This window comes from Triturus cristatus, chromosome 11 (genome assembly GCF_964204655.1).
Source record: "Triturus cristatus chromosome 11, aTriCri1.1, whole genome shotgun sequence".
NCBI classification, from domain to species: Eukaryota; Metazoa; Chordata; class Amphibia; order Caudata; family Salamandridae; genus Triturus; species Triturus cristatus.
Window position 1 is genome coordinate 614916864 of NC_140594.1, and position 24729 is coordinate 614941592.

General features: G+C 47.2%; 1 protein-coding gene across 2 annotated transcripts in view; it reads left to right on the forward strand.

Moving 5' to 3' along the window:
- The window catches only part of PPP3CC (protein phosphatase 3 catalytic subunit gamma), a 653177-nt gene that overhangs the window by 230106 nt on the left and 398342 nt on the right, over positions 1-24729 (forward strand). For both annotated transcript variants that reach the window (XM_085633979.1, XM_085633980.1), the window contains exon 4: positions 22069-22180. In XM_085633979.1, coding sequence (XP_085490105.1) covers positions 22069-22180 — 112 coding nt within the window. The remainder of the gene's footprint in view (positions 1-22068; positions 22181-24729) is intronic.

The following is a 24729-nucleotide window of genomic DNA, read 5'->3' on the forward strand; positions in this document are numbered from 1 at the left end:
CCGGCCGGCCGCTAGAATGACAGGAGCATATGACATACATACAAAAAACACTTGGCGTTGCAGAGGAGCAAAATCAGGAGGTATCAGCGTCGTGGGCCACATCACTCTGACCCCACAATACGGTTTCATTTTAAACAAACAACACAAAAACCACACCCGCAAGGCAACCTGCAATCGACAGTAACAGCACGTGCTCCCCGAATGGGGGACCCCAGCCATCCACAGGAGTCTAAAGAGGGGAAGGGGAACAGATCGAGGACTGGGGGAATTCCGTGCTCGGGGCTAGGAAAGGAGTCAACTAAGGGGACGGGGCTGGTGAGGCCGCAGGCAGCAATGGTGGCGCGCAGATACCCCCGCGGTAGGCGTTCCAGGGGCCCCATACCTTCACCCATGCCCCAGGCTTACCCCTCGCCACATACACCACCTTTTCTCGGAACATGCACCAATCCATGTGTTCTTTCCAGGCCGACACCGCCGGGGGCCTCTGGGATCCCCACAGTTGAGCAATGTCACGCTTAGCTATCATATATCCCAGAGTCACCCATCGCGTCTGCGGAACCGAGTAGTCAGTTGGTTCCCACACATTCAGCAGGCATCTCCTCGCTTCAGGCAGCAGCGCGACATGCGTAACCACTCGCAGGACCTCATGCACACCACGCCAGAATCGCTCCACCTTCGGGCATTCCCACAGAATATGCAAAAAAGTCGCCAAAGCACCACACCCACGCTTACACAACCCATCCTCAGCATAGCCCATACGCAGAAGCCTTGGCCCCGTCATGTAAACCCGGTGGAGTATCTTAAGCTGGACGAAGCGAAGGCGAGCCGGTATGGCCACCTCCTTCGGAGAGGCCACCGCGGAGATCCAGTCTTCGTCGTCCAACTCCAGCCCGTCGGCAACCCAAGCCTCGCGGAGGCCGGTCAGCAGGCCCGAGCGGTCATTAATCAATTTTTTGTAAATAAGGTAGATCGTGCTTTCCGGAACGTGGCCATCCAGCACTCTATCCTCCAGGGGGGAAGACTCCGGGATGGAGGCGACGTCTGGGAAGACTGAGCCCAGCGCGTGACGGACCTGCAAGTACCGAAAGTATTCACTGCCCTGCAGCTGAAACTCCGTCTGCAGCGTCTCGAATGCTTTAAATCCCCCTCTCGTCCAGAGGTCCCCCACTTTACTGATGCCGATCGTGTCCCACTTCTCGAAGCCCTTCGAGGTCCACAGGGAGCCCAATCTCTCAGACGCGTACAACGGTGATGCCCGGGTCAAACGGTCCTTCCACCCCATAGCTGCGTTAGCCGCGTGCCATACTCGTACCATGACACGCGTAGGTCCCGTCAGGCGGGGGCCGGGCGCGCCAGAGTAGAGCGCTCGATTATAATCGCCACCAGGCAGGAGCATCTTGTCCATTTCAAATGCCGGGTTTAAGGCGGGCCCGTAAAGGCCATGATTAATTGCAGCCAGCTGGGAGGCCCAGTAATACCGTTTAATATCCGGGAGGGCAATCCCCCCGTCGTACCATGGGAGCGTCAACTTCGCCAGGGCAATACGCGGCCTCCCGTCCCAGAACAGGCGGCGCTGTAGACTCTCCACCTCACGGAAGTAGCGCGCCGGGACTAAATCCATAGTATTCTGGAGAGCGTACAGGAAGCGTGGCAACGACATCATCTTAAACAATGCCGCCCGGCCGAGCGGCGAAAGCGGCAGGCGCCGCCAGCGCGCGACGTCCTCCTTCAAGCGCTGGAGGGGGGGAAGCAAATTCCGCTCGTAGCGGGCCTCCGGGTCCAGAGTAATGTAAACCCCCAGGTACCGAAACCCCTGTGAGGCAATCTGGATCGGACAGCCCCGCGGGAGGACGGGAGCCTCCCCGGAAAGCACATACACACATGATTTAGCCCAGTTGATGACAAGGCCTGAATTGCGGCCGAACGAGCGCAAAACATCAACCAGGACAATCAATGATTTACGCGGGGAGGCTAGGTACAAAAGGATATCGTCAGCGTATAGGGACACGCGGTCCTCATATTCGGGGGTCCAACGGAGACCACGGATGGAAGGGTGCCACCGCAGCCACTCCGCCAGGGGTTCCAAGGCCAGCGCGAACAGGAGCGGCGACAAGGGACAGCCCTGTCGTGTGCCCCGTCCCAGCTCGAATGGGACCGATACTCTTCCATTCACCACCACCTGCGCCAATGGGCCCGAATACAACAATTTGACCCAGCTGATGAACCCCAGGCCAAATCCAAACTTCGCCAGCATGGCCCAGATGTATGGCCACTCGAGCGTGTCAAACGCCATGGTGGCGTCTAAGGACGCCAATATGGCCGGCTCCCGCACAAACGGGACACGCGCGAGCACCCCGTGCAAGCGCCGCAGATTAAGGGCCGTGTTGCGATGGGGAATAAAGCCGGACTGGTCTTGGTGGACCAGGTCGCCCACCACGCCGACCAGCCGGTTGGCTAGCACCTTAGCGAGGATTTTGGGCTCCGCATTCAAGAGCGAGATCGGCCGATAGGATGTAACCCGGTCTCGAGGTCTCCCCTCCTTGTGGATCACCACAATTGTAGCCAGACGTTGGTCCGGCGGGAGGGAGCCCAGCGAGTGGGCCGCCAGGAACATCGCACGGAGGTGGGGTGCCAGTACATCCGGTCGCAGCTTATACAACTCGATAGGGATGCCGTTCGGGCCCATGGCCTTGCCGGATGCGACCGAGCGTATGGCGAGGGCAATTTCGTCGGCGGTAGGAGCGGCATCTAACGACACCCTATCCTCCACCGAAAGGGAAGGCAGCGCGATATCCCTAAGCAGGGCATGGGAATCATCCTCCGAGCAGGGAGAAACCGGGGAATACACCTCGCGAAAATAATCCGCGAAACAAGAGACAATGTCTTCTGGCTCGGTGACACGCACACCATCCATCCTCTCAATCAGCGGGACCACACGACTCGCTCTCTCCTTTTTATCCAACCATGCAAGCAGTTTACCAGCCTTATCACCCACATCATACAGTCGCCCCTGTTGCTCTCTATAGAGGCCCCTGGCCGCCTCCGTGACGAGGGCCCTGTAGGCCGCCTGCTTAAGTTGTAGGACATGTAGTGCAGCATCCGTCACCCCACCCTCTAGATCACCCTCCAATTCAGCGATTTCGGCCTCCACCCGGGTCACCTCCTCCTGCTCGCGCCTCCGGGCATGGGAAATAAAGGAGAGGGCCTCCCCTCTAAGAACTGTTTTGAAAGCTTCCCACAGTGAGATAGCCGAAGGGACGGACCCCACATTCTCATCGAAATACCGCTGCAAAGATTTAATCAAATCAGCGCGAATGGTGGGGTCGCGCAGGTACCAGGCATTGATTGGAGCTACTCTGCCCTCCCCCCTCGGGAAGACATCAACGTGCAACAGGAGCGGGGAGTGATCTGAAATACCCCGCGCCAAATGGCGCACCTCTCCTACCCTCCCAACATAGGCCGCAGGGACAAGGACATAATCAAGCCGTGAGAGGCTACCATGGGCACCCGAGTGGAAAGTGTACTGCAGCTGCGTGGGATGTTTTAAGCGCCAGCAGTCCACCAATCCCAGTGTATCTAAGAAGCCGGACAGCCACGCCTGCGCCCGGGGGAGGTCCCTAGGGGGGTGACGATCCACGGTCCCAGAAACCACCGCATTGAAGTCCCCCCCAACCACCAGAAGCCCCCCCGGAAGGTCAAGGAGGAGGCGCCCTAGGTCTGCAAAAGTCGTGGACTGTAACCCCGGTGGGACGTTCACTGATACAAAGACAACTACTTTACCCTCCATTCTCCCCACTAAGACAGTGTAGCGTCCCCTCTCATCATGGCGCACCTCGTCTATTTCCAACGGGAGCGAGTTCTTCACCATGATGCCCACCCCCCGTGAGCCCGACGTGAAGCCCGAGTGGGCCACCAAACGATAGCCCCGCCGATTCATGGCACAAAAGGAATTACCAATCAGGTGTGTCTCCTGCAGAAAGACCACATCTGGCGAAAGTCGTTTCAAATACTGCAGGACCACACCTCGCTTAATCCTATCCCCCAGTCCGTTAACGTTCCAGGACAATAAAGTCAGGTCCCTACCCCCCATCACATACAGAAGCCATCATTCGTCCCCCCGAGAGCACCTTAAAAACACAAATACAATAAAGGGTTTGCCTTGCGGTAAAAACAAACAACACCCCACCCCAACCCACCCATCCCAACAGAACTCCCCCCTCCCTGCACCCCTGCATGAGCCCAAATAGCCCCCCCAAAGTGCAGTGTGCCTGTCGCCCCATGAATGATTAAACTAACTAGTCCCCCAGAGGAGGAGGGAGAGCCCCCAAGAGACCCCGTACCACCTCCACAGGAGGGAGACTTAACGAACAGTCAAAAATGACGACAATGTTGTCCAGAGCAAGGCCTACTATTAATCCCTCAGTCCTGATCCGGCAAGCCCTCCCCTCCAACCGCGCCCCCCCCACCCCCCCGGCCCGGATCCCCGGGCAAGGAGTCCAACCAGTCCCCGGCTGCCTCGGGACGATCAAAAAAGTGCGTGCGGCCATCCACCTCCACCCGCAACTTAGCTGGAAAAAGCATCGCATACTTGAGGTTCAGGTCCCGTAGACGACGTTTGACTCCGAGAAAGCTCAGTCTCTGCTTCTGGACCGCTGGGGTGAAATCAGGATAGAAGTTCACATCCATATTGTCAAGTCTGACCGGTCCTTGTTGCCTAGAAGTCTGAAGGATAGCGTCTCTGTCCCGAAAGTTGAAAATCCGGGCAATGAGAGGCCGCGGAGGGGCTCCGGCCTTAGGTCTTCCTCCGGGAACCCTGTGGGCACGTTCCACCGCAAAGAATTTACTCAGCCCCCGGGGCTGGAGATGGGTGAGAATCAGATCCTCCACAAACAGGTCCGCCGCCGCCTCCTCACGTCCCTCCGGCACCCCGACAATGCGGACATTGTTCCTCCGGGCCCGACCCTCGGAATCCTCCAGTCGACGATCCATCAGGGCGCTCGCCTGGCCGAGCCGGCGCACCTCCTTTTGGAGGGCCGCCACGTCCGCCGTAAGGCCCGAAGTGGTGTGGGCCAAAGAATCGACCCGGTCATTGGTCTTGGATAAATCGGCCCTCACCAGGCCAACATCCACGTGGACCGAGTCAATCTTTTGCGCCAGTGTGTCAAAGCGCTGGTCCACCGAGGCCTTCATCTCGGCGATAGCGCCCATAACATCTCGCAGGGTCAGATCCGCGGGCAGCGTAGGAGCATCAGTCGGGCCCTCAGGGGACCGATGTGGCACCTCGGGAGATCCCTTCTGGAGGGTGTAGCGGTCCATGCTGTTGGACTGATGGGCCGCGCCACGGCGGGTCGATTTCACCTTTGCCCGGTCGCCATCTTGCTTTGTGGACATGGTTTCAGTCCCCAACTCGTGCCAATCACCCCGGAAAAGGCCGACAAACCAGTTCACGGGCTCCGGGGGGGGGGCCACCACAAATCCGCAGGACGGATCACAGCCGGCGGGCCAGCAGGGCACCCCAACGAGGCCACACCACCGCACACTGCCCTGCAACCCAACCTCGCCCGAGCAGCAAGGAGGGTGCAAAAGCGAAAGTGAAAGTGCGGGGTACGCGAGTCGCCCAGCCCTGCCCGCCGCTGTTGATCACTTTGTCTCCGGATCGCCCCGCCACTCCAATCCGGGGGGTCGGCGTGGAGAAGGCCGCAAACCTCAATCGGTGCTCCCACCGGTGTCCGAGGTCCAATTTGGAAACGGAAAATGGGTGACACCTCAGCTCGGGCTCACCAACACAGTCCCCTCATCTTGGACAGGATATTTTCAGGATTTATGTAGGAGGTCACGGAGGTCCTCGGGAGCCTCGCACCTACGCGGCCATCTTGGTTGCGCGCTAGGCTCCTCCCCCCGGTCCCACACTTCTGATAAGTGTGGTATCCCACTTGTATGGGTGAGCCTGTTGACTTGGACAGTAAAATCCCCAAAACGCTAACATGTGCAGTTAAGAAACTATGCTTTCAAAATGGTGTCCTTTGGGATGCTTGTTGACTGCAGTATTATTATATGGGCCTGGGGTTACTTGACAATCCCAGCAATTTCTGACAATTCGAGATCTGGGGCAGTCCAGGCTTGCTTGGTTAGCCTGAATGTCAGTACATTTCTTACCATTAATTCTCAAAGTGTGGGTAGAAAACAAACACATTTTCCTCATTTTTATGAATTGAAAGTAAATTATTCCTGGCAATTAGAGTGATTGCTCCCCAAGTGTGCTGGATGCAAGGGAAGTTCCTTACTTTGCTCCCAAAGGGAGTCCAAATGAACATTAGATTGCCAGTGAGGTCAAATGGGGACCTTCCATGTCTCTGGGACATTGTTCTCTCTTCCACTGAAGGGATCTGAAACATAGAGTTCTTATCTACATAGGATCTCATGCCACCAAAGACACCTAAGAAGCATGACCTTTCTCTTGGGGGGGATAAAGACTTGTATTGGAGAACAAAGCATGCTGCCTCCCAGTTACAATCACCAAAGTGGAGGGGCAGTTTAAAAAGGACAAAACTAATCAAGGTAGTCCCATATTTTAGCTGGAGGGTCCATATGCTTAATATTCGCTTGTAGTCTTGTCCTGCGATTACATCACCCCAGTTTGAACCATCTCATCCTAATGCTCCTGCCTTCCGTTTCTGGGTTTTCTATAATCTGCAATGAAGATGTTTTCCACAGCTGCAACAACTAAGGTTGTCTTCAAAAGTACTGTCCCGCTGATGATGGTCCTGTCTTACTGAGAAGTTATTCACTCCCTGATTTTTTTTTTTGATTTTTTTTTTATCTTCATGGATGTGGTTGGGGGAAAAAATATATGTCGCAGCTAGGACCACTCTAGAAGATAGTCAGCAGTACTATGAGTCTTGGGTGCTATGATAAGTCTTTCTCTCTAGGAATCTATGTAGAGGTTTTAAGAAAACATTCCCAGGAAGAGCATAAAGGACTTTCAATTAAGGCGGTTTGCGCCCAACAAAATAATTAGAGCATTTGTTGATTTGGCAGACTTTGTTGTGCTTAAGTACTGCCATGGCCTTGCCCTAAGGAGATCTTGTTTTTACCATGAACTAGTCTGAAGCCATATCCACCTCAGAAAACTATGAAATTTCTGTTTCCGCACACAGAAGAACAAATGCATTGAGTAAACTTGGAGATGGGTGCTCTTAAAGCCTTAGCTCTTATAGAAAAGAAAAAAATTTGAATCACATTACAATTCACGTAAAAAGGCACTTACTTCACAAAGAGAGGGTTCAAACCAATTACTGGCAATAGAAAAGCCCAAGCAAAGGCATCCGAACCGGGAAAGAAAATCTTTACACTAGAGAAGGGTAACTTTACCTGTATGCAACTCATGGCGGAGTTCCATAAGCAGTCTTGTAGTACTGGCAAAACCCATCTACGAATTCATGTTGTGCAAAAGGCTTTACTCTTTCAAATGCCCAGCCTGTGATTGTCACAAAGAAGGTGCCCAAATATTAATGGTCTTCAGACCGAAACCAGTGCCCATCTACAGAAGCTGGTCATCGAAACGATACCTCTCAAACAGAGGCAAAGGGTTTTAAAGAGGAAAGTCGGAAACGCGAATTCAAAGCTGTTCTGGGTATTAATACAGCAAACAAACGGATAAGGAAAGAAACATTCAGAATACTGGCTTTGCATCTGATTCATCCGCAATTACTACTGTGAGACAAGATGCGTGACATCTGTTCTCAAGGTGCTTACTTTCACATCCCAGTCACAAGAAATCGCCAAACGTTTTCAAGATTCTAACGGGGAAAAGTCAGTGTCACAACAAATTGCTGTCTTGTAGAATCTAGTTGGCTTGTGCACTTTCTTGACATTTAAAACGGTATGCGGTGTGTCTGCAAAACAAACCAATCCTTATTTATAGCTTCTTGGGTAACTGTCTGAGCAAGGCCTTTGCACTAAAAAAACTACTTAGGACTTTTAGACAACAGTTTCTAGGCTCCAATTTCTGTGTCCTCCGTACACATTCCAACATTGCCACTCATTTTAATTCAGGTACTGGGTGACTTAGCAGCAACCCTGGAGGCGCAGACTGTTTCCTTCAGAGGTGCAATGCTTAACTATTCTACCAAAGTGTTGTCGGCTGCAGATAGCTCCTCTTCCAACAGTGCATCAAATCTCATTTCGTCTGGGCTCCATGGTCTCATGCATTTTCATACTACCAGCTGCTTGGACCAGTGAGAACTGTGCAGGTCTATGTTTAGGATCAGAGGAGCCAACCTTGAAGACCAAATGGCACTTTCTCAAGCAACAAGTACTACAATCTCTGACAGGGTGGTTCTTGGGATTCATTTTCCAGGAGGACTTTTTTTCATGACCTGCTATACCAAATAGTTGTCTTAGATTACATATGGGCACACAAATGTTGCGAGACCTAATCGGAAACTGAGTACTATTTCAATGTGCTTTTTCTCTGAGCATCCCTTATGGCTTTCGAGCATTCCATCTGGCCTTCAGGTAGACACCACCACACAGTATTCCATACACAGAAAGAGGTATGTGGTTGAAGATTCTCTTCCTGAAAGCTCAAGCCTCAAGTAGTTGACTGAAAGGAATCTTGCAATCAAAGCTCTTCATTTTCTAAATGTCCTGTCGGATTAAGTTAGCAGGATTTTAAAGCAAGTTCATAAGTGGGTAGTAGGTGATGACATGTTTCAAGATGTCTTCAGTGATGGAGGGAACTACAAAAAAACTTCTGCCTCATCGGAAATCAAGAAGAGCCAAAACTCGTTCTCCACACTACATTTCCCATTGTGCACTTTGTTTGTAAAACATGATCAGACATCCAAATCACTTTACTGTTGTAAACAGTTCTTATCAATGTTCAACAGTTTGCCATCAAGTAACAATGAAGGCTGTGTTGAGATCAAAGTGAAATGAACTTTAACCTTCATTGTTACTTGATGGCAAACTGTTGAACATTGATAATAACTGTTTACAACAGTAAAGTGATTTGGATGTCTGAACATGATGTTTTACAAACAAAGTGCACGATGGGAAATGTAGTGTGGAGAACGAGTTAGCAATTTGCATACCAGTACTGATGGCTCACGAGAGCGGGAACATTTTGAATAATTAACCAATCGGGAGGATGTAGGGAGGGAGGATGTAATTGATATAGGCGCGGGAGAAAGCGAGGAAACAATCATTTTTGAAATGGGAGATGAGGTTGTTTGCTTTTAACGTGCGAGACAGGTATGAAGAAAGCTTGTAGATGTTGGCATTTAAAACCACTAAGAACACAAAACGGTTTTGCTGTAATTCAGGGTGAAGGTAATGTAAGAAAACGACAGGTTTAAGTGCACACATACGACCTGAAATGGGCAGAGGTGAGGAGTGGGACGTTGTTAGTAAGGCTCACAGTATGAAAGGAAGTGAGTAATTTAGAAGTGTTGCAGGGGATGAAAGCAACTAGTGAGAGTGCACAGGAGTTGAAGTGTAAAATTCGAGGAAGGGATGAGAACATGCGGTAGGTTTGATGTCTGATAGTGAGTTAGAGCAGTTTGACTAGATATAAAGAGATGAATGGGTAATGGGAGGTTGGTCATGGTAGAAGTAAGTAATGCGAGAGATCGTATGGATGTATGGTTGGCAGACTAAAAGAACCGATTTAGGTTGCGATTGGTCAGGTGGTGAAAGGCATTTGAGAAAGCAGGGTATATGCAAAGTGGGATGCTGAAGGGGGAGAACATGAATGTTTTTTTAAAGTAAGCATGGAGGGGTGATTGTTTTAACGCACGAAGGACTTAGTGCAGGGATTGATTTGATGGGTTAACGGTTGGTTATCACTAGTGCTGTTGGTTGGAGGGGAGAAGTGGGGGTATATACGTAAATTGCATGGTAACCTTGCACTTTGATAAAAAGATGTTTTTGGAAGTGTTTTTATATTGTAAGATAACAAATCATGATGTAAACAGCAATGGTTAAGTTTTTACTCTATTTCTGTCATTTGTAGTGACCCCTGATGAAGGGCACCAGTTGCCTGAAATGCATTGGGCTTTTAATTAAACACTGTCTTCGAATTTGCGTCATTCGTATTCTTGAAAAAGAGGCCCGGAGGGCACAGCTTGAATATTAGAAACCTGAAAATTGGCATACCATTTTGTGTGTGGATGATTAAAAAAGAAAAGAAAGTTAAATCATAAGAGATGTTTAAAAAATTGGATTACTTGGAGTACTGAGATGAACCTGGAACTAAATATTGCTAAATCGGCGCTTTAGCTCTGCGATTGGTGGGGGCGTAAATGACGCTCCAGTTCATGTTGGATTCCTCAAAGAGTAAACATACAGAAGGTTTGCCCATACAGACGCTGTCTGCATTCTCTTTAAGTTGCTTAACCATTGTGCTGACTAGCCTTCCATGTTTCAAAATATATTTGACCTATTAATGAGTTAAACAAGAGGCTAGAAAAGACCCTCTTTTTCGGCATCTGAGCTAAAAAAAAAATTGCTTGACAGTCTCAATCCACATTGACTGCAGGAATGACATAAAGGGCATTATTGTGCCCTTCCTTAATTGTGCCGGATTTGAGTGTCCTGACTTAATTTTGGTAACTATGAGTCTTATACCCTGGCTTGATTGTTGCAATGTTGCGTCTGCTGTGAGCATCCTGCCCTATCCTAGTTGTGTCCGCTGTGAGTGCTGTGTCCTGTTTTTATGGTGCCCACTCTGACAGCCATGGACGCTTGTTTTTCCCTTCTGTGGTTCAGGCTCTTTCTGTACTGTACTTGCTACGTATCAAACTGAACTTACCCAGATCTGCATCCAGGGCCTGTTAACTCTATTCGCCGCCTTTATTTTATTGGTGGTGTTGGTTATATATACAGTACGTACTTCCATCTCAGCAAGGAAAGACCTGTTTGTACATAATGTCCACTTTGAGCCATATCCTGCAGTACAGTTTCAAAGCTTTATTCGACAGCATGTCATAAAAGCAAATAGACATCCTAACATATATTATAAATACTACAAGATAAAATACAATACATATATTTTTAAAAACTCATTAAATCAAGGTGCAGTCGAATTACAAGGATATAAAAACTTCAACAACAATAGATAAGAACAATTCAAAAGGAAACAAGAACTTAATTTTAAAATTAATCATACATTATTTGGTGTCAAAAATTAATTGGCCAACTTCTAAAGATTTTAAGGTGCGGGAACGTATTATCCAAGCCCACCCTAAAAATTTTGCGACGGCAATAGCCAAACAGGGGGTGCAATCGGATTCGAGTATTCTTAAAGCCACCTTGTACCTGCGTGTCCCCAAATTTATACACACTGGTTTTAACCACCTCTGACGTGGGTTGGTGTACAAAGGACAAACAAACAACAGATGGCCTATGTCCTCGATCAGGTCTTTACAATAGTGACACTTATTATCCTGGGTGGATGACCATCTATGGGTGAATGCTTTTACAGGAGGGGACCCAATTCTAAACTGAAAATACAGTTTTCTATCAGGGACCCTTTCTATAATGTCCCAATAAGCCTCACAAAAAGGTATAGATTTAATGTCAAGGAAACGACCCGTTAGCTTGGCGTTTTGGCCAGAGCTAAGGGCAGACATCAAAGTCATATCCCAGTACATTTTTTTAATGGTAGACTTGAGCCAGTTGAGTCATCCCATAAATGATCTAATTGCAGTTGTATTAACAAGTCCCTAATTTCCTTGAGCCATAAAATAGAGTGAAAGCGGTCAGCCCTAATAATATCCTTCAAGGCGCTGGCGTAATGGGCTAGTTCTGGAGTAGTCATAATCCGTCGCCAGTAAAGGAGTGGACGTAACCGTGCTAAATCCTCTATTTTTTTCCTGCCTAGGTCATATGCGAGCGGAACCGTTGGGGTACTTTGTGGAACTCCAACTAAGCAGCGTAAAAATTTGTTTTCTGCCAGTCTTAATTGGATCAAATTGGCAAAACCCCACAGTTCCGAGCCGTACAAAGAGGCACTTATGACTTTCATGTTATACATTTCTAGGGCAGGAGAAATGGGCTTGGTTAAGGAAGATTTGTGTTTAGAGGCAATTGCACCTGCCAACTGGTGAAATTTTAGGGCGGCCATGTCAATATGATTTTTCCAGCTCATATTGCTCTGGAGGGATATTCCTAAATACGTGAATGCCTCAACCTGTTCCAACGGGGTACCATTAAAATTAATTACACCTCTAAATCTTTTCCGCTGATTTAGGGACATAAACTTAGTTTTGGAGGTATTTATCTCAAGACCACGAGTTTGACAAAAATCGCCAAACATATTTAATGCCTTCTGAAGCCCGCTCGGTGTCCGCGAAACTATCAATGTATCGTCCGCGAACATGAGGACTGGCACGCGAGCCCCTGCCAATACCGGGGCATCCGTAGGGGAGCACCTAAGGTGGTCTACAATGCCGTTGATGTACAGAGAAAACAGCGTAGGTGCCAAGACACACCCCTGTCGAACGCCACGCTCGACAGGAAATGGGTCAGTCACCTCACCCTGAGCCCCCCACCTAATTCGTGCATAATTGTTCTCATGCAAGCGGACAAGTAACGTTAACAGTTCCGGCGCCATCCCTACTTCTGCGAGAACCCTCCAAAGTTTAGAGCGGGCACTAAATCAAAAGCAGATTTCAGGTCTATAAAGACCGCATAGAGGGTCCCATTGGTCAATCTCACGTTCCTCCAGTAAAGTGCTAAGAAATAAAAAACCTGGTCGACCGAACTGGTACAAGGTCGAAAACCAGCTTGATACGGGGATAAAATGTCATTTTCTTCTACCCAAGATTGGAGTTTATTTTGCACTAATCGACCTATAAGTTTTTGAGCTGAGTCTATGAGACTGATAGGTCTATAGTTGCTAGGTAGTGATTTATCACCCTTTTTAAAAACCGGAATAATTTCCGCACCTTTCCATGAGGAGGGGATAGACGCACCCATGGCCACAGAGTTAGCTAGCCATTGAAAATACTGACACCAGAATAATCTATTGCTTAAAAACACATCGGCTGGTATCCCATCCATTCCTGGAGCTCTGCCCCCAGTCACACAGTCTAGTGCTGAATTAACATCTTTAATCGAGAACAACTGCTTTTGGTAGAAAATAGTGGGGGGGAGTGAGCACTCTCCTTCAGGTGGATTAGAAGCATATTGCGGTCTGAAGAAGTCAACCCACTGGTGTTTGGCAACATTGTTTTGGGGCGGAGGTGCAGTCCCACCTCTATCCCACTTGACTATGGCCCAAAATTGTTTTTGATCTTTGGCTAAACAGGCAAGTTTCAGATCGTGCCAATGTTCCTCATCCCACTGTTTCTTGGCCACTTTCTGTGTGTGCCTATATATCTTTCTAGCATTTCTCACACCTTCCATGTTTCTGGATCTAAGTTCAGCACTGAGGTTCTGACGGGCAACTTTACACGCGTTATTATACCATCCCGCCTCAGATATTTTTATTTTATTGGCCTTTTCTGTCTTGATGGTCTTCATAAAGAACCCTTGGAGTTTAGTGAAGAAGAGAGTGTGAGCCTCAAGCATGATTTGGGGGAAATTTTGATTAGCCGATTGAATGTTTAAATTAGCCACTTCATCGATCACCACTTTCTTGAGGTCCTCCAACTTCTCTGGCTTCTCGATAAATCTGCCCCATTTAACGTGGCGCATATTATTCGATACAACAATATCCATAGTGGTTTTCTCCCCTCCCAATTTAAGTTCTCTAAGCCCATTAAGAGCTTCAAATTCCATACAAAGGGGATTATGATCACTTTCCACCCTAGGAATTATAATCATATCGATCAGCCTATGCTAATCTCTGATTTCCACCAGGAAGTAGTCTATGCGACTAGAGGATCTGCCATTATCAAATGTGCTTGCTCCCAGGCGATCAGACGAAGTACGCCCATTAGCTGCTCTAAGCCCTCTCTCTAGACATAGAGCTTTAAGTTGGATAGCTAACGCTGACCATCTCTTAACTGCGGGAAGGTCCAACTGAGGGACGCCCCACCTGCTATCCTCCTCAGCAGCAAGAAACTGGTCCTCAGGTCCAAGTGGCTCAAATGTCGTGTTGAGATCTCCTCCCACGATTATAGACAACTGGGATGGAAGTGCTATAAGCTGTTGATCAAGAGCAGAGATTACGTCAGATAAAGATCCCCCAACCATCCCTCTAGCATAAATATTAAAGATTGCCATTCCCTGACCGGTAGGCCATGAGATATTCACTGACAAAATGTCATTTGATGGGAGGCTCTGTTGTTTAATTTTGCAACATAATGATTGGCGGATCCAAATTATTAAACCCCCTGATGGTCGGCCTTTAGATTTTTTAATAGCAGATGTTTGAAAGTTAAGAAACCCCAGACGATAAACTGGGGCCAAAGACCAAGATTCCTGGAATAGGATAATATCAAACTGGTCAACAAAGCTACACCATTCAGGAGACTGTAGCTTGTTGCCAATTCCTGCAAGATTCCAAGAAAGGAGAGTCAGCCCTGCCTCAGCTGCTAAAAAACAGGAAGGGTCTTTTGATGTCAATAAACCTTGAATCTCACCTTCCATCCCATTTTCATGCTCAACGTTGTCACATGAGCTACCAGGTGGCTCTGTTAATAATACATTAGATCCTAAACTGTCACATTCTAGAGGGCAGGGGCATATCAATTTATCTAGATCAGTTGTCTCAAACTGCCTTTCTATGGGATTAGATGCTCCCCTCCTTTCAAGTCGGGGGGAAGGATCAACGTTTGATGCAATTAATCTCTGCACCATAGGAACACTCAGACTATCAAACTTAATTTTGTTCTTATTCTCTGGTCTGTCATCCCTATTAAGTCAATCGCAATCATTTAGATCTGACAAGACCCCAAACCTGTTTTCCAAGCTGATGCTCCAATTGCTATTTGAGACACTCCTACCCCCTTTGTTAGGGACGGGAAACCGCCTTAACCTTGGTCTCGCTAAATTGGCTTTGCTGCTTCTCTTACAATAAAAATATTCTAGCGTTAGTGGAACGATAGCAGTACACCTTCGTTGGGGGGGAAATATATTGGTCAGGACGTTGGGGAGAACGCATGGATTTGAAAAGTTAAGAACTATACAGTCTCCCGCAATTTTTTTTTGGATTATGCTCTAACCATGGTACTCTTCTTGCCATAATAATTTCCCCTGCTAGTTGTTGTTCGCCCCAAGGGGACATCCTCATATTATTTGACATCCAGTGCAGCGATTTACTAATCAAGGAGGATGTGGATTCCACTTTACCAGGCAACAGGGTGGGTACATTAGCAAGAACTAATGCAAGGGGGGAAGCCTCAACAATACATTGAAATTGGTCTCTCTCTTCATGTAAAGCAATGGGTCTAAATGGGGGACCTTCATTAGCTACGTTCTGAGAATTCTTATCTACTGTAGGTTGCAAAGAGGGAGGATTCACTATCATTTTTTCTACGGCCCTTGCTCCACCCCTAGAGGGCACCACATTTGGTGCAAGTCTACTTAGCACCGGGGTCGAAGTACCATCCGCCTCCTCTGCTGACTTGTTTATAAGAGCACTCAGTCTTGATACCTCTGCCGTAAGCAGATCGATTTTAGCCACCAATGGTGTAATAATACACTTGATCTTAGAATCAATCATGCTAGCTATTTTTGTGGATAGCTCATTCTCAGTCTCTTTATTATCGTGTAACCCGTTTACCTCTTCCTTATTCAGACTTTTGGGTGCAAGGGTTGACTTTTTCCTACCTGAGCGAGGCCCACTACTTTTACACTGAGCTTTTCTGCATGCTCTAACTGCTCTAGTCCTAGGAGGGGGGGCTGGAGACGGGGATTTCACTACTTCAATGTCTAAGACCACATCAGTTACAAGATTAGATTGCAAGTTAATGACAGAAGACACACTTTGTTCAAACGTATCACTAGCTAGGGCCTCAATGCCAGCAACAACACTACTGTTGGCCTGTGATGAAAGATCCAACGAGGGTTCTGACAGAGGACTCGTCATAGGGAGGATGGAAGAACATCTCAACCCTAATGACGCCCTCCTGTCATTATTGATTTTACTTACAATCTGCACCAGGTAGTTATCCATGGTATTAGGCGCAGAGGAGACTTTTGATTTAGACATACCTCAACGATCATATAGCAGTACCTCACAATTATTCTATATTGAATGACCCAGTCCGTGAGTAGCAATTAATGTTTTAGGCAATTCCAACTGATTACCTATACTATGCAATGTTACACGGCTATTTACGATAAGCAAACATTACTCAGGGTCCAACAGTACCTTTGTATCCAAATCCTTATCAGTAACGGAACCCTGTTGAAGATGTAAGAGGGGTGGCCCGTCCCGTCCTCACACGTCCTTGGACGGCCACAGACGGCCCGCCCTTTGCCCGGCGCGACCCGCGCGCGATCCCGCGACGTGGGGCCTGTCGCGTTTTTAATGCGCCTCCGGGTGCGGGGACAGCAATGCGGGAAGCAGGGCAGGCTGGGAGGTGTAGTTTTCCTCCTCTCAGCGGCCGCTCGATGTTCATCTGCGGCGGCGGGAGGGAGAGAGCTGATGGCGACGGCGAAAACACACAGGTCAGGTACCCCCAGCAACAGCAGAGCACCCGCTCCACTGGGCCTGTCGCGTTTTTATAGCGCCTCCGGGCGCGGGGACAGCAATGCGGGAAGCAGGGCAGGCTGGGAGGTGTAGTTTTCCTCCTCTCAGCGGCCGCTCGATGTTCAACTGCGGCGGCGGGAGGGAGAGAGCTGATGGCGTGATGGCGACGGCGAGAACACACAGGTGAGGTACCCCCAGCAACAGTAGAGCACCCGCTCCACCGGGCCTGTCACGTTTTTATAGCGCCTCCGGGCGCAGGGACAGCAATGCGGGAAGCAGGGCAGGCTGGGAGGTGTAGTTTTCCTCCTCTCAGCGGCCGCTCGATGTTCAACTGCGGCGGCGGGAGGGAGAGAGCTGATGGCGACGGCGAGAACACACAGGTCAGGTACCCCCAGCAACAGTAGAGCACCCGCTCCACCGGGCCTGTCGCGTTTTTATAGCGCCTCCAGGCGCGGGGACAGCAATGCGGGAAGCAGGGCAGGCTGGGAGGTGTAGTTTTCCTCCTCTCAGCGGCCGCTCGATGTTCAACTGCAGCGGCAGGAGGGAGAGAGCTGATGGCGACGGCGAGAACACACAGGTCAGGTACCCCCATCAACAGCAGAGCCATATCCTGCACAGAGTGCCCAGTGTGAGCCATCCCTCATGTCTACAGAGCCCCATGGTTGCTATACCCTGTTTGCACTGTACTTACTTTGGGAGCACTGTTGGGAGTCGTGCTTCATTGTGTCTCTGCACAATTAATCATGCCGTCTGTTTAATGCCGCAGTTATCCATCTACATCTGTGCTGCATCCTCTGTAAGCCATGACTTGATTGTATTGTATCGTTTGCTAGCCACTTCCCGTTTTCAGGTCTCGCCTGACCCAGCGCATGCGCTGGTCTGGCGAGACTTTTAGTAAGGACTTCAAAAAATGCTACCGTGGCCGGCCTACAGCTTGCGTGCATGTGCGCGGGCGTGCGCTTACGAGCAGAAGCGCCATATGGCTTTCCTCATCATGCTCATTAAGCGCATCGCTCGCCGCGCTTGATCGCTATCACATTCACTTTCTTTTGTCTCTTTTTTTTTTTAAACGTGCGCGCTTCTTTTATTTTCAGCAGTATATTCCGCCAACACGGCCTAGGGGCATTGGAGGGCTCTACATGAGCATGAGATTCAATTGCAGCAAACCTCACTCCCGTATTCCTGCTGTTTCCTCTGTTTTATGTTCTCTCATGCCCGTCTCGTGCTCCAAGCCTGGCTCTGTTATCTGCGCCGCCCCTTTCACTCTTCTCTCTCATGAGAGTATCTCTTTTTTTACCCTCGCCCCCTCCCCTTCTCATTGCTTGCCTGGTATCTGCTGCTCCTATGTCCGCTCCTGCTCTCCTCCTGCTCCGCCTGACCCCTTTGCACAGTGCCCCTTTCATGGGCAGCGCCGCCCTTCCTGGTGGACGCCGCCAGCCCAGCCCGTGACTCTATTATTCGAGCAGCAGCTGGTGTCTGCTGCAGTCGGCGTCACCACACCGGAAGGTAAGATAAAATATTTACCACTCTGAAATGAAGCGGCAAGTCACGCCAAATAATTGAAGATGTAGAGCCCCGCACCCCCGCTTCTTCACGAGCCCGTGCCTTCCATACGAGCCCTAGCTTTATCTTAAAGCGCCTTCCTCCTCTTTAGCAAAATACAGCACTTACAGCTACAGTTCCAACTTCACACCGCCAACTCTTCCATGTCGCCGTATTGACATCAGCGTCTGCCACATTACGCTGCCTTCAAGGTGATGTGATGCAGCCAGACTGGCTGCCCGCCTCATTGATAACCTTGCCAGTCTCATTGATACCCATGACTAACCGCCAGTTGAAATAACGTGATTTTTAATACATACTGCAGTTATGCTGGTTCTTAGTGCACTAAGCATCAGGTGTTACCAGTACCCGATTGCATAGCCAACTCTTACACAGAAAGCTGCCATGTCGCTTGCTTAAGCAGCTGTCTGTCCAACCCGCCCAGTGCCCGAGATTTCTGTGTGGAGATACTTCAGGGCTCCTCGTGTCTCCGTCCCCTCCCATGATATGACACAAAGAGAAGTTGCTTATTCTTCATTCTAGTTTCCCTCCTCGTTATTCAATTTAAATGAACACCGACAAATGTACGCCAGGTCCATTGAGTCTGCACTTCACAGGACTATGAAATTTGAGGATACAAATTAATCACAATCAAAGCTTGTGACCAAAGCCGAGGCCTCTGGCATTCTGACTGACTTACATTTTTGTAGGACCCACCATCCCTGTGGAGTCTCTTGGCATTGATCTAAGCATAGCATCGCCAAGCAATAACTTCAGATTTTTCATGTTTTTTTTATGGGATGCGCATCCAACTTCTTAACTTATGTTAAAGAGGTTAAATACATGTGCAGAGCATCTAGACTGCAATGTAAAGCGGTTGCTGCATAGACCAACAAAATTATGCTAGCTACATTTCTACATCGCAGAAACATTATTTACACTGGCAAAAAGCAATGACATTCCTGTGTACTATTCAAACAGATTAAAGCACTGAGGAGAACTAGGCACTTATCAAAGATTTGTACCGATCAACTACTGCTGGGAGTGCAATGATTCCTGTGTGGAGAACAATATGTAGAAGAGACATGGTGAATGTAACACTAAAGTAATGGTACTATTGTAAATTACTGCCCGTTCACAAATCACATTTGTTTTTAAGCATACTGTATTTACTCACACAATGTAAATCATTGTTTCTAGGTCATTTATCGAAGTCCAATTATCCACAATATGACTAACACTTATTTTGGGCCTTAACCCTTCTTTTTTTCCCACTTAAAATAAACATGTTATCATTGAGACGTTTCCTATGCAATGGATTAGAGAAGCTTGTCAAGCACAAGCATTGGCATAGCCAATAGGTCTCGCCTTTGGGATCTATAAGTGTTTAGCCATGCAACAGTTGATGTTGTTGCGCCAAGGATATTGTGCTGCATAACTAAATACTTTTAAGGTCCCAAAAGCGAGACCTATTGGCTATGCCAATGCTTGTTGACCTTCCCTTGAGGCCTTCACTGTGTGCTGTATACTTTCAGTAGTTAGTGTTTTGTGAGTAAAATGGGTGTACTCAATGGTTTTCAGTTGTGATTGTGAATCTTAGTAAATGCTCTGTGCTCCATGTCCTACACCAGAATAAAGTCTCAATGCAAGCAATAAATCCAAGATCAATGTCATGGCTCATTAGGTTATCAGCTATCCCCCTAGCTTCGAGGCAAAGTGGCCTCTATTTTTGGGTGTTGAAACCTAAACACGTCAGCTATTAACCTCTTCTGTGCCCATGACGAGATAGTCTCGTCATGGAGCACGGTTGCGCTGTGCCCATGACAAGACTATCTCGTCATGAACCCCACCCACTAATACAACGCCCGGCACAGGAGGGGGAAAGGGCGTGGCACTGAAGGGGTTAAGTTACTGAAACTAATAGCTCTACTTGGAGTGAGTTAAAAGGCTATTTTCATTCCGTACTGTACTCTCCATGATACAATGTGGAATTGTCTATCACATGTTGAGAGACTTGAAGTCTGAGTTATCACCCTGAAGCACAATTAATGCTCCGTTAGTGAAATGAACTCCCCCGCGCACTCTGTTGACAATTGTCCCCAGTGCGTCACAAACTTATTTTGCTCTTTTTAACCTCAACACATCTGTAGAAACCCTTCCTCATTGTGCCCAGACCTATATAGTGTTGGCTATAAATGTAATTGGATTACATGCACCCTCTTCACTACAGTTTACAGATTCAAATACTTTAATTCCAAGTTTCCATATGACCTTGTACCAGATGAACCATCCCCCCCCACCCTCCTTCCCCAGTCTTTTTTGCATCCATCCTAGACCTCCTTGGGTCTGCAGTAAGCCTTCGTTGTTATTGAATGCTTAGTGTTGTTCAGTATCCTGTGCCAGGTCAAATGTTTCCCCTGTGTGACTGATGAGGAAGTTTGCGTTTGTTTGAAGTTGAACTAAAGACTACTTCAGTATTATACTTTTTTGCCCTCCTTCCACAATATTTGAGGTTGTTGAGAAACCTGGAAAATAACTTTAAGGTTGGCATGTTCATTTTAGCGGACTTGTCCCTGGTACTAGATCACAACAGTAAATGTATGGAGTAGGGCAATTGTTTATAAAGTAATACAAATCATGGATGTTTATGTGAAAGATCTTGCAGCAGGGGAGTAAAGGGACAGTGGACACAAATTCATGGCTTTAAAATTTTTCATAGTGTACATGTCTAGCTGAAAGTCACAACTCCGAAATTCATCATTCTCACCTTCTGCAAAAGGGTTACCTTCATCTTTTGTTGCCATTTATGTCACTACCTTCTTGATAAATCTTGTCAAGACCTGTGAAGTCCACAGGAGAAGTGCAGGTACATCACAAATGTGTTGGGGCCCTGGATTCACTGTAGCCACACAGACACAAATACACTGACAGAATTAAGAAGCGAGATTGGACCAGAGACTTTGTTATATTCTAGCTATAGCACATAACCAGAATCTAAAACTGTAGACTTTCGATACTGCTTCCCACCTACTACTTATGGCACATATCAATCGCTCTACTTTAATCCTGTAAAGAAGATAGTACGCATCGGTGATAAATAGCATGGAATGCTGTACCTTTTTAGATCACACATACTCAGATCTACACTCAGGAGGAAAAGGGAACAGTAAGAATGGATGAGAATAGGAAAGTTCATAGAAAAAAAGTTGACCCTCCCAACCTTTGGATGTACCTTGACTTCAATGAAGAGATGGCAAATTATGTTTTCTTTCCTCTTCACTTTCTTATTGTTTATTTATATATTTATGCTTTCTGATTCGCTCAAAACTTGCTATTGCATTGTCTTGTTTTTATTGCTTTCTCCGATTCCTGAAAATGAAAGTCCCCAAATCCTTCTGGTTTCTTTGTTAAGTATTTCTAAATCAAGGTGTGCAATAGGAGTGGTTTAGATAATAACGCTGAATGTGTTTTAGACCCATTTTAGTTGCCCAAAGTTCTCACTATAAATAGCACCTTGACACTGCAAGGTTAAAACGAAGTTAGCCTCCATACATCATCTCTTAAACAAAATGCTACATTAGCAGAACTGTGTAAATTATGCGGTAGAAAGAGACTGTGCCTAACAGCTGGTACCACAGTGAGTTGTCTGCCTTGTCACTCTCCAGCTGCGACATTAAAGTCTTCTTTAAAGTTCGTTTTCTACAGTAGGATGTCCTTAATATTGTTTGTTGCTTTTTCAGCTGAGGCATGTACGCCGACGTTTAGTGACTAATTTAAGGAAAATATGTTGGCAGCATCTATTTGGCTTTCATTTATACCTCGTTGCAGATTTCCTTGTTGTAGTTAAAAGATGTTACCTTTATTTTTAATTTCCTTTGTAGTGCGTTTTATACTTGTGGAGTTTAAAGATTAATCATCCAAAGACGCTGTTCCTGTTGCGGGGGAACCATGAGTGCAGACACCTCACAGAATACTTCACCTTCAAACAGGAATGTAAGTAAGAGAGACCCTTTCATTCTACTTGATACTCGACCCCTCCTCTCTTTCTACACTCGCTTTTCCTCATTTCAGTGTCATATTTGTTTCCACAGTTTCCATTCCTTTTTCTTCTTCCTGTAGTTTGTCTAGGAGAATGAATGAATGAAAGAAAGAAAATTTATAAACGCGCAACTAAGCCCGAAGGCATCAAGGAGCCTAACCAAATAAAATCATAAAAGGCAGATCAAAACTAAGGGTAGGCTTTGGCAAATAGCCACGTCGTAAGGGCCCTCCTAAAGGCTTGCTTTGAGGGAAGGAATTTAATTTCTGCTGGTAGAGTGTTCCACAACTTAGGAGCCAAAGTTTAAAAAGCTCTGCCCCCCCACTTAGCTCTACGAACCCGGGGGACTGATAGCAAGAATTTATTCGCAGAACGGAGGGATCTGGAAGGGGTATAGGGGGCCAGCAGGTCCCTTAGGTCTCCAGATCTATTTGTAGCCAAAGCCCCGTGAATCAAACACAGAGACTTAAAAGAAATCTTGGCCTCAATTGGGAGCCAGTGCAGTGTCTTTCTGGCAGCCAAAGCAGAGGCCCGCTTAGGCAAATCTAATACAAACCTGGCGGCAGCGTTCTGCACCATTTGAAGTCGCAATAACAAGCCCTTGTTAATGCCTAAATATAAGGCATTACAATAATCAAGTCTAGAGCCTATTAAAGCAATAACAATTTGTTTTCTGGCTTGAAGGGACAGATAGTGTTTAATCTTCCGTAAGATGTTTATTAGACCCCAGCAAGTGGAAATAGTTCTCTTTACTTGCTGACCCATCCCCAGAGTAGGGTCAATCATGACTCCTAGGTTTCTGGCCAATGTAGTGGGTAACGGACACTCACCCAGCGAAATGGGCCACCAGTCCGCCGACCAGATGGTCTCCTTTCCTCCAAACACCAGAATTTCTGTCTTTTCGCCATTAAGCTTCAATGAATTGCAAATCATCCATTGAGCAACTGCCTCCATACAGTGTCTAAAATTGGAGGCAGCAGAGATGGCAGGTTAGGCGAAAGACATCAATATCTGCGTGTCGTCGGCATAGGAGATTACCTCCATCCCATAAGATCTAATAAGCCTGGCAAGTGGGGTCACATAGATGTTAAAAAGGGTCGGACTTAATGCCGACCCCTGAGGGACCCCACAATGCACAGGAAGGGATGGAGATAAAAAAGGAGTTGACCAAAAAATAAAGCATTGAGGGTTTTGAAATGGGATTCTGGCAGTCATTGCAGGGAAGAAAGTGCTGCTTGTGTCGACCAGCCAGTTTTCCGTATATCTCCATCACATTTCCTTCACTGTTTAACCTTTGGTGTGGCATTTATCCAAACCGGCTCATAATACTAAAGATTCCCGTAGTTACAACCTCTGGTTAATGGATGAAATTTGTGTTGTACTCTTCTGACTTGGCTCTAGTTATAATGGTCCTTTCTAAACTGCCTTCTGTTTTGTGTGTCCTCTGCTCAGCAGCCACAGTGGCTCATTACTGTACATCTGCTGGTGAAGACTATGAAAGTTTGACCGCAGTTCAATTTTGCTTCATCTCCCACACTAAGCTTTTCTTTCTGACACTATTGGCCCATGCCACAACTGTGATGTGCGTTATGGCCCTGTTGACTTCTCTTGAGAATATATTTCCTACATTCCTCCCTCTTGCTGTCCTCACTTTAGTAACCTCTCCTTCTCATACAGAGATCGGTGGTAACTTCTGCATGTGAAAATATCACCCAGAACCAACAACAAGCCTGTGTTGCACATGTGATTGAAAAATTATGTAAAGTACATATCATCTTGTGGGTTCACCAGTTCAGCGTCAGTTTCCTTCTATCCTGTGTAATCTATTGGTAATTTCTATGCGGTTAGAAGGGAGCGCTCCAGGAATGCATCCACCTGATTTCCGTCTTGGCCACAGAGTGAGAGCTCTTACATTTTCCCCATCACTTGAAAGGCAACAGTAAAACACTCAGTTTTGCCTATTAAAAGTGGACATTCACTTTTCCTCAGTTTTTTTTATACACCTTATAACAAAGGCATGTTAACTTTAGTTTGTTAAGTATAGCTGTGCATAGTTAGAGATTGGCGCTTATGAGGAATGCAAGTGCCAGGTATGACATGAATTTTAGCTGTTACACCATATGGCTTTTCCTAGTTCTTTTGGTTATGAAAGAGAAAGAAGCGTTTTTATTCATGGAGGTCATGACACTGTTAACATTCTTCGATGGGCAAAATACAGCCTTTTCTGACTGGAACCCGGCATCTGTAAGAGACCGGCACAGATGAAGCATGTCACATTTGTAACATTGTGCAATATGAAGTGATGTTTTGTCCCATCCTTTTTTCAAGGACATTAATCTTCTACAGCATCCCACATTTGTCAGAGAAACATCCTTATTTCTCTTAACAACCACCTCATCAGATCTTGAGATCTCCTAAACTTGGTGTCTTTATATGTGTAGCACATTCTTAACCACTGCCACACAGTATATGTTACTCCAAACCAGTAAAGATGTAATTTATT